The sequence below is a fragment of the Penaeus chinensis genome, chromosome 1 (genome assembly GCF_019202785.1).
Source record: "Penaeus chinensis breed Huanghai No. 1 chromosome 1, ASM1920278v2, whole genome shotgun sequence".
Lineage (NCBI taxonomy): Eukaryota > Metazoa > Arthropoda > Malacostraca > Decapoda > Penaeidae > Penaeus > Penaeus chinensis.
The window spans coordinates 31,518,602-31,527,637 of NC_061819.1; the positions used below are offsets into that span (position 1 = coordinate 31,518,602).

The 9,036-nt window shown below is 43.5% G+C and overlaps 1 protein-coding gene across 1 annotated transcript; it reads left to right on the top strand.

Annotated features, from left to right (window-relative positions):
* Window positions 1-2,183: 2,183 nt before the first annotated feature.
* Window positions 2,184-4,989, top strand: LOC125026167 (extensin-2-like; the record flags this gene model as incomplete). The annotated part of the gene is made up of 2 exons (XM_047614446.1): window positions 2,184-4,337; window positions 4,509-4,989. Coding segments are annotated over 2 exons (2,550 nt in total), but the record flags the coding sequence as incomplete, so codon positions are not given.
* Between the last annotated feature and the right edge of the window lie 4,047 nt (window positions 4,990-9,036).

Sequence of the window (9,036 nt, forward strand, 5' to 3'; positions counted from 1 at the left end):
TAGGCTTGTCAATCCGGCTTATTAACAATTTCAAATAGAAAAGCTACTTTACTGTTCACACAGATCTTATCCTGAACAATAAACAAAGGCTGGGCCTCCTTTTCACTTAGATAAGGCCTCGTGATGGAGCTGGACGGTGCTGCTCGAATACAGGGACGGGGGCAGCAGGCTCGGCCTGAGGCGAATTCTACTACTTATTGATGGTTTCTAATATTAAATGGAACAAGTCCCTCCAAGAGACACATACATTTTTTTTTTTTTTTTCTAAATGAAAATGACGATGAATTACATGCAAGCAATCTAGAACAATCTTAGGAGTTTCATAAACAATAGATTCATCATATTTTTTGCGTTAACCTGAAATTCCTAATAACCTGATTCAATAAACATTGGTTTGGGAACCCTGGGAAGTCTCCATGAACCGTGTGGCCCAGGGATCCGTTCATCTCATTCGTGTCTTAATTCCCTCGCGGGAGGCGGAAAGAGGCTTGACAGAAGCCAAGAAAGAGGAAGATCAGGATCGAGAAAGGATACAGTAGGAAGAGAGGAATATACAATAGACATGGCAAATATTACTTATTACCAGGATACTAACTCAGAATTAACTGAAATAACCATTATTGTTAGCCTACGGTCGAACCTAACCAGTAATTTGGAAAGGCACTTTGGGGTACTTGGCGGAAACAGACAGAACGCACAGTCTGCATCATTGCCAGGGTCACCTACGCGGACCACCACTTAGGGCAGGGGTTCTTAACGTGGGGTCCATGAACGACAGACCCACGGAAGGGAAGATCAAATTAAAACTGACATTTACATTCCCTATGCAATCCTAACCATTACTTTTTGCTTAAAAAGGAGTATTTTTTAATTGTTTATTTTAATGTTTTATAATTGTGTATCTCATATTTGTGAGACAACTGAATCTCAATAAATAAAGTACATTATACATATTCCATACAAAGTTGTGTTTATGTGAATATTTTAGGGGAAGAAGGTTCATAACCTTCATCGGATTCTTATACGGATCCGCGACTAGGTTAAGAACCACAGACTTTGGAGTTTGGAAGAAATTAATCCTGTTTATGTCAATTTTATATTAAAGATTGATGTCCAGAGAAGACGAAGCCTGAAAAGGCTGCACTTCAGCGCTCGGTGGGCCTGCTACCAGAAAGCTAACTGGGAGGAGAACCTCCGAGCGGCAGATAGCGGCGGCAGCCAAAAGGCGTGAGAAAAGTGGAAAGAAACGACTGAGCACGAAGGGGTTGTGGCTGGAGCAATGATTGCTGAGAGATACGTCGGGAAGGTGTTGATTTGAGACGTAATATCTGTGAAAGTGATAGCCACAAGATGAGTCCGTAGAGGCGATGGAGGCGGGAAACATGCATGCGTAAAGAGGTAAATATCATGTTTGGATAATGTAATTTCTCTCGTCGCATGATTACGTGCTTCGTGAGAAATGGCGTATGGCTTTCACCCGTCCTGCCGGAGGATGATGGCTAATGCGTTCCTGTTCCTAAGCACATTTGATATATAATTTCATCTTTAGCGGTTCAGAAGTCTATAGTGGCTGTGGTTGCAGGTGTAATAAAGTCTACAAATGTAATTCTAATCTGATATGGTCGAAAAGACATGATAAGCTGACTAGCTTAATCCAAGTCCAAACAGACGAAGGAATTCTAATACTAATTTCTCGAGGCACCGATGATGCGATTGCCGGTAACTCTAATACCGATTCAACGATCAACAATATATTTTTTTATATTTCCCTCGAAAATAAATGTTATAATATATCTTCATCTCCTGCTTCTCAATGTCAATTTTCATAAGATATGTGCTTCACCTTTTATCTTTAATATGTGCATATTCACTATGATCTCTCTCTCTCTCTCTCTCTTTTCCCCCCCCCTTCTCTCTCTCTCTCTCTCTCTCTCTCTCTCTCTCTCTCTCTCTCCTCTCTCTCTCTCCTCTCTCTCTCTCTCTCCTCTCTCTCTCTCTCCTCTCTCTCTCTCTCTCCTCTCTCTCTCCTCTCCTCTCTCTCTCTCCTTCTCTCTCTCTCTCTCTCTCTCTCTCTCCTCTCTCTCTCTCTCTCTCTCTCTCTCTCTCTCTCTTACCAGGCTCCCGAGCCAGTGTATTCCGCCCCCGCCCCTGCTTACCAGGCTCCCGAGCCAGTGTATTCCGCCCCCGCCCCTGCTTACCAGGCTCCCGAGCCAGTGTATTCCGCCCCCGCCCCTGCTTACCAGGCTCCCGAGCCAGTGTATTCCGCCCCCGCCCCTGCTTACCAGGCTCCCGAGCCAGTGTATTCCGCCCCCGCCCCTGCTTACCAGGCTCCCGAGCCAGTGTATTCCGCCCCCGCCCCTGCTTACCAGGCTCCCGAGCCAGTGTATTCCGCCCCCGCCCCTGCTTACCAGGCTCCCGAGCCAGTGTATTCCGCCCCCGCCCCTGCTTACCAGGCTCCCGAGCCAGTGTATTCCGCCCCCGCCCCTGCTTACCAGGCTCCCGAGCCAGTGTATTCCGCCCCCGCCCCTGCTTACCAGGCTCCCGAGCCAGTGTATTCCGCCCCCGCCCCTGCTTACCAGGCTCCCGAGCCAGTGTATTCCGCCCCCGCCCCTGCTTACCAGGCTCCCGAGCCAGTGTATTCCGCCCCCGCCCCTGCTTACCAGGCTCCCGAGCCAGTGTATTCCGCCCCCGCCCCTGCTTACCAGGCTCCCGAGCCAGTGTATTCCGCCCCCGCCCCTGCTTACCAGGCTCCCGAGCCAGTGTATTCCGCCCCCGCCCCTGCTTACCAGGCTCCCGAGCCAGTGTATTCCGCCCCCGCCCCTGCTTACCAGGCTCCCGAGCCAGTGTATTCCGCCCCCGCCCCTGCTTACCAGGCTCCCGAGCCAGTGTATTCCGCCCCCGCCCCTGCTTACCAGGCTCCCGAGCCAGTGTATTCCGCCCCCGCCCCTGCTTACCAGGCTCCCGAGCCAGTGTATTCCGCCCCCGCCCCTGCTTACCAGGCTCCCGAGCCAGTGTATTCCGCCCCCGCCCCTGCTTACCAGGCTCCCGAGCCAGTGTATTCCGCCCCCGCCCCTGCTTACCAGGCTCCCGAGCCAGTGTATTCCGCCCCCGCCCCTGCTTACCAGGCTCCCGAGCCAGTGTATTCCGCCCCCGCCCCTGCTTACCAGGCTCCCGAGCCAGTGTATTCCGCCCCCGCCCCTGCTTACCAGGCTCCCGAGCCAGTGTATTCCGCCCCCGCCCCTGCTTACCAGGCTCCCGAGCCAGTGTATTCCGCCCCCGCCCCTGCTTACCAGGCTCCCGAGCCAGTGTATTCCGCCCCCGCCCCTGCTTACCAGGCTCCCGAGCCAGTGTATTCCGCCCCCGCCCCTGCTTACCAGGCTCCCGAGCCAGTGTATTCCGCCCCCGCCCCTGCTTACCAGGCTCCCGAGCCAGTGTATTCCGCCCCCGCCCCTGCTTACCAGGCTCCCGAGCCAGTGTATTCCGCCCCCGCCCCTGCTTACCAGGCTCCCGAGCCAGTGTATTCCGCCCCCGCCCCTGCTTACCAGGCTCCCGAGCCAGTGTATTCCGCCCCCGCCCCTGCTTACCAGGCTCCCGAGCCAGTGTATTCCGCCCCCGCCCCTGCTTACCAGGCTCCCGAGCCAGTGTATTCCGCCCCCGCCCCTGCTTACCAGGCTCCCGAGCCAGTGTATTCCGCCCCCGCCCCTGCTTACCAGGCTCCCGAGCCAGTGTATTCCGCCCCCGCCCCTGCTTACCAGGCTCCCGAGCCAGTGTATTCCGCCCCCGCTCCTGCTTACCAGGCTCCCGAGCCAGTGTATTCCGCCCCCGCCCCTGCTTACCAGGCTCCCGAGCCAGTGTATTCCGCCCCTGCTCCTTCTTATAAAGCTCCAGAACCAGTGTATTCAGCTCCTGCCCCTGCCTATAAAGCCCCAGAGCCCACATACGAGGCTCCTGCTCCTGCCTACAAGGCTCCAGAGCCTACTTACTCTGCTCCTGCCCCTGCTTACAAGGCCCCTGAACCTACTTACTCTGCTCCTGCCCCTGCTTATAAGGCACCTGAACCCACTTACGAGACTCCTGCTCCTGCCTACAAGGCTCCCGAGCCTACTTACAAGGCTCCTGCTCCTGCCTACAAGGCTCCCGCTCCTGCCTACAAGGCTCCTGAGCCTGCATACAAGGCTCCTGCTCCTGCCTACAAGGCTCCTGCTCCTGCCTACAAGGCTCCTGAGCCTGCCTACAAGTACCCTGAGCCAACCTATGAAACTCCTGCCCCAGCCTACAAAGCTCCTGAGCCATCATACTCAGCTCCTGCTCCCGCCTATAAAGCTCCGTCTTACGAGGTGAGTTTGGTTTATCTTGTTTGTCAGTAAGTCATTACAAGCGCCACACGATTTACAAATTTAAAAAAATCACAAAGTCAGTAAGATATAGGTACCCGCACAGGGACTGCCACCTGCATTTGCAGTGGCTTGAATAGCAACGAGTAATCACATTTTTTTTTACTTGAGCAGCATATGAAATTCGCGACTCTCTACCCGCAGAAGGGAATGCCTTTCGACTTCGCCTACGGTGTCGTAGACGCTTACACTGGCAACGACTTCTCCCACAACTCCAACTCAGACGGCAACGTCGTCAAGGGCGAATACCGCGTCGTTCTTCCCGACGGCCGCACTCAGATTGTCTCCTACACGGCCGATCACGAGACTGGCTATGTGGCTGAGGTCAGCTACGAGGGCGAGGCTCAGTACCCCGAAGCCAAGCCCTACCAGCCAGCCCCTGCCTACTCCGCCCCTGCTCCCGCTTACTCCGCCCCCGCCCCTGCATACGAAGCCCCATCCCCTGCCTACGGCACTCCGGCTCCAACCTACGAGACACCTGCACCTCTCTACGGCGCGCCCCACAGCTAAGCTTCCCCTACTAGTGCACTGGCCGTACGTAAGGACGAAAATATTTATATGACATTTCAAATAAAATGAACCTATGAAACCATGACATCCTCTCACCTCACTGAACCCCAAATTAGCTAAGAACTAGGCCGATTTCGCAAGGGATGGAAAGGCGGCCCGGGTCCGACATAGATTTTCCTCAAGAAATCACGATGCGGTTTTCTTTAACAGCGTAACAAGGCAATTGTTTACAGACTAAATATGCAGTGCGTGAAGGTATATATCTATTAATATATATACACATATATATTTGTATGCATATATTTATATATATATATACACATATATATTTGTATGCATATATATATATATATATATATATATATATATATATGTGTGTGTGTGTGTGTGTGTGTGTGTGTGTGTGTGTGTGTGTGTGTGTGTGTGTGTGTGTGTGTAAAATACATATATGTGTATATTTACACGCATCATATATATATATATATATATATATATATATATATAACCAATTACATACACACACACACACGCACACACACACACACACACACATATATATATATATATATATATATATATAAATAAATATATATGTGTGTATTCATATATATACACACATACGTATGAATACACGCATCATATATTTAGTTTGTAAATAATAGCTTTGTTGGACCGTTAAAGAAAACTGCATAGTGATTTCTTATGTGCATGAATTAATATGCATACATACATATATATATATACACACACACACACACACACACACACACACACACACACACACATATATATATATATATATATATATATATATATATGTGTGTGTGTGTGTGTGTGTGTGTGTGTGTGTGTGTGTGTGTGTGTGTGTGTGTATGCGTGTGTATATATATATATATATATATATCATGTATGTACATATGTTTGTATAACAGCCATTAATTTCACTGCAGGATCTAGGCCTCTCCCAATTTATTATCGAGAGGTCATTTGGCAGTACCACCCTTACCTGATTGGATGCCCTTCCTAATCAACCGCGATATGTCGTTTTCTCGCCGTGAGATATAGTCGGAGCGCAAGCATTTTTTATAACTGCCGTAGCCGGCAATTGAACTCGGGACCACGAGGGTCTAAGCACTGGACCATCGCGGCAGTTATAAATATACATAAACATACATATATATATATACACAGACATATATACACATATATACATATATATGTATTTATACGCATATATATATATATATGTATATATGTATTCATATATATAGGTGTGTGTGTATGTGTGTATAATTATATATATATACATATATATAGGTGTATGTGTGTCATGTGTATATATCCATATATACATATACTCATCAGCATGTATACATACATAAATACTAACACACACACACACACACACACACACACACACGCATATATATGTATGTATATATACATACATGTATATATATATGTATATATATATGTGTGTATGCATACATACATGCATACTTATACCACACACACACGCGCAACACACACACACACACACACGTGTGTGTGTGTGTTTGTGTGAGCGCGCGTGTGTGTGTGTGTGTACATATATATACATATATACATATATATGTGTGTGCATATGTGTGTGTGTGTGTGTGTGTGTGTGTGTGTGTGTGTGTGTGTGTGAAAAGAATATGAATACATCAAGTGCACGCAAACATGACAATTATACTGTTTGTAATGCATCATAATTACCGCTCACTGTCAGTAGCTCATCATAGAGTCTAATTAAATCCTAAGAGATGAGCACCGTGCATTTATGTTGCGTTTCTTTTGCTGGAGAGTGGCAGTAAAGTGACAGGTAGGCACAATTCTGTACCCGCGAAATGTAAAGTGAAAATACCAGTTATTCAAACAAAAAACTCAATTGTTAGCTGATTTGGATTGCTAAATTTTCTTCTTTCCAACGAACGAAGGGGGCAAAGTGCTTACAGATTTTTTTTTTCTGTTAAAATCATTATAATAATTTTAAAAATGTGTTCCAAGTCGGATGAAAAAACGCCGGTGTATATCTCGGTTCAGAAGGAAGTTTAATAATCTAAAATAAAGGAATTAAACTATCTTCACTACCCAAGATAATCTCAATAGCATGTGGGCGTATTTACACCACTCGGAAAATCAGGAGAGCCTCACTTTCCCTTTCTCTAATATTTTGCAGAATAAGCTAAGCTGAGGTTCCTCCCGCTTGAAGTGATGCCGAATTTGATAGGCTGTAAAGAATTTCGTTGTTAACGTTGGCCGTGCGCTTAAGAGGAATCAGGATAAGTGAGATACCTGTCCAGGATACAAGCCCGGTTCATGAGCGCTTAGGCTACGGCACATTCATTAAAACGGAAATGGTAACAGAGAAGCGCCTGTGCTGCGGAAGTCGTGCGGGAATATGTTAACATCCGGGTCAGGTTTATTTTTATAATTATTGTTGTCATTATTATAATTCTTATTATTGTTGATGTTGCTGTTGTTAATTTTTGTTTGTTACTATCATTATCATTCTTATTCTTATTCTTATTCTTATTCATATTATTATTAGCAGTAGTAGTAGTATCATTATCATTATCATTATTATTAATATCATTACCATTATCATTATTGTCATTATTATTATTGTTATCATTGTTATCAGTGGTATTTTTATTATCAATATTATTATTAGTATTTTCATTATCATCAATTATTACTATTATTATCATTATTATCGTAATTATTTCTGTCATCATAACAATCATTTTTATCATTATCATTATTATTATCACTGTTATTCTTATCATCCTTATCATTAATCATCATCATTATCATTATTAATACCATAATTTATGATGATAACATTATTATTATCATTATAATTTACATTATTATTATCATTATAATTTACATTATTATCATCTTCGTTATGATCATTGTTATTAGTATCAATAATAATAATAATAATAATAATAAAAATATTACTATTATTAGTAGTAGTATTATTATCATTATTAGTTTTTTCATCACTATTATTTATATCAGTATGATAATTACTGTTATTATTATCATTATTATTAGTAGTAGTGTATTATTATTATTATCATCATTATTATTATTATTATTATTATTATCCTTATTATCATTATTATTATTATCTTCATTATTATTTTACTATTACTATTATCATTACTATTATCATTACTATTATTATGATTTTTTTCTTTTTTATTATTATCATTAGTGTTGTCATTTCTCCTATCACTATCATTATCTCCATTATTACTGTCATCATCATCAGCATCATCACAATTATTACTATTTTCATCCTTCTACCATTACCATCAGCATAATAGTTTTACGACACCTAGGAGCACCACAGGCATTATGCTTCTAATGTATAGTACAACATGCTTTAATTGAACAATGGTAAAACCTGCAACAACATACACACACACACACACACACACACACATATATATATATAGATATATGTATATATATAAATAGACGTACACACACACAAACATACACACTCACGCATATAGAATATATATATATATATATATATATATATATATATATATATATATACATAAGAGACACATACATACACACACACACACACATACACATATGTATATATACATATATATATATATATATATATATATTTATGTGTGTGTATGTGCATATATATATATGTGTGTGTGTGTGTGTGTGTGTGTGTGTGTATGTGTATGTGTGTGTGTGTATGTGTATGTGTGTGCATATATATATATATATATATAAATATATATATCATATATATATATATCATATATATATAGCTTCTCTAAATTTATTATTGAGAGGTTATATGGCAGAACACCCTTGCCTGCTGGACTGCCCTTCCTAATTAACCGCGGTTCAGCGCGCCACCACTTGTGCCACGGCGGTGACTTCCTCTGCGACACCTGCGTTTGATCGCCCAAGGCGATGTCTCGGCTTTTCGCAAACAGTATTACAGTAATGACAACAATAAGAATAATAACAATAACAACATTAATAATGAAAATAATAATATTATTATTAGTAGTAGTAGTAATAACAATAATGATGATAATAATATTTTTTATTGTGGGTT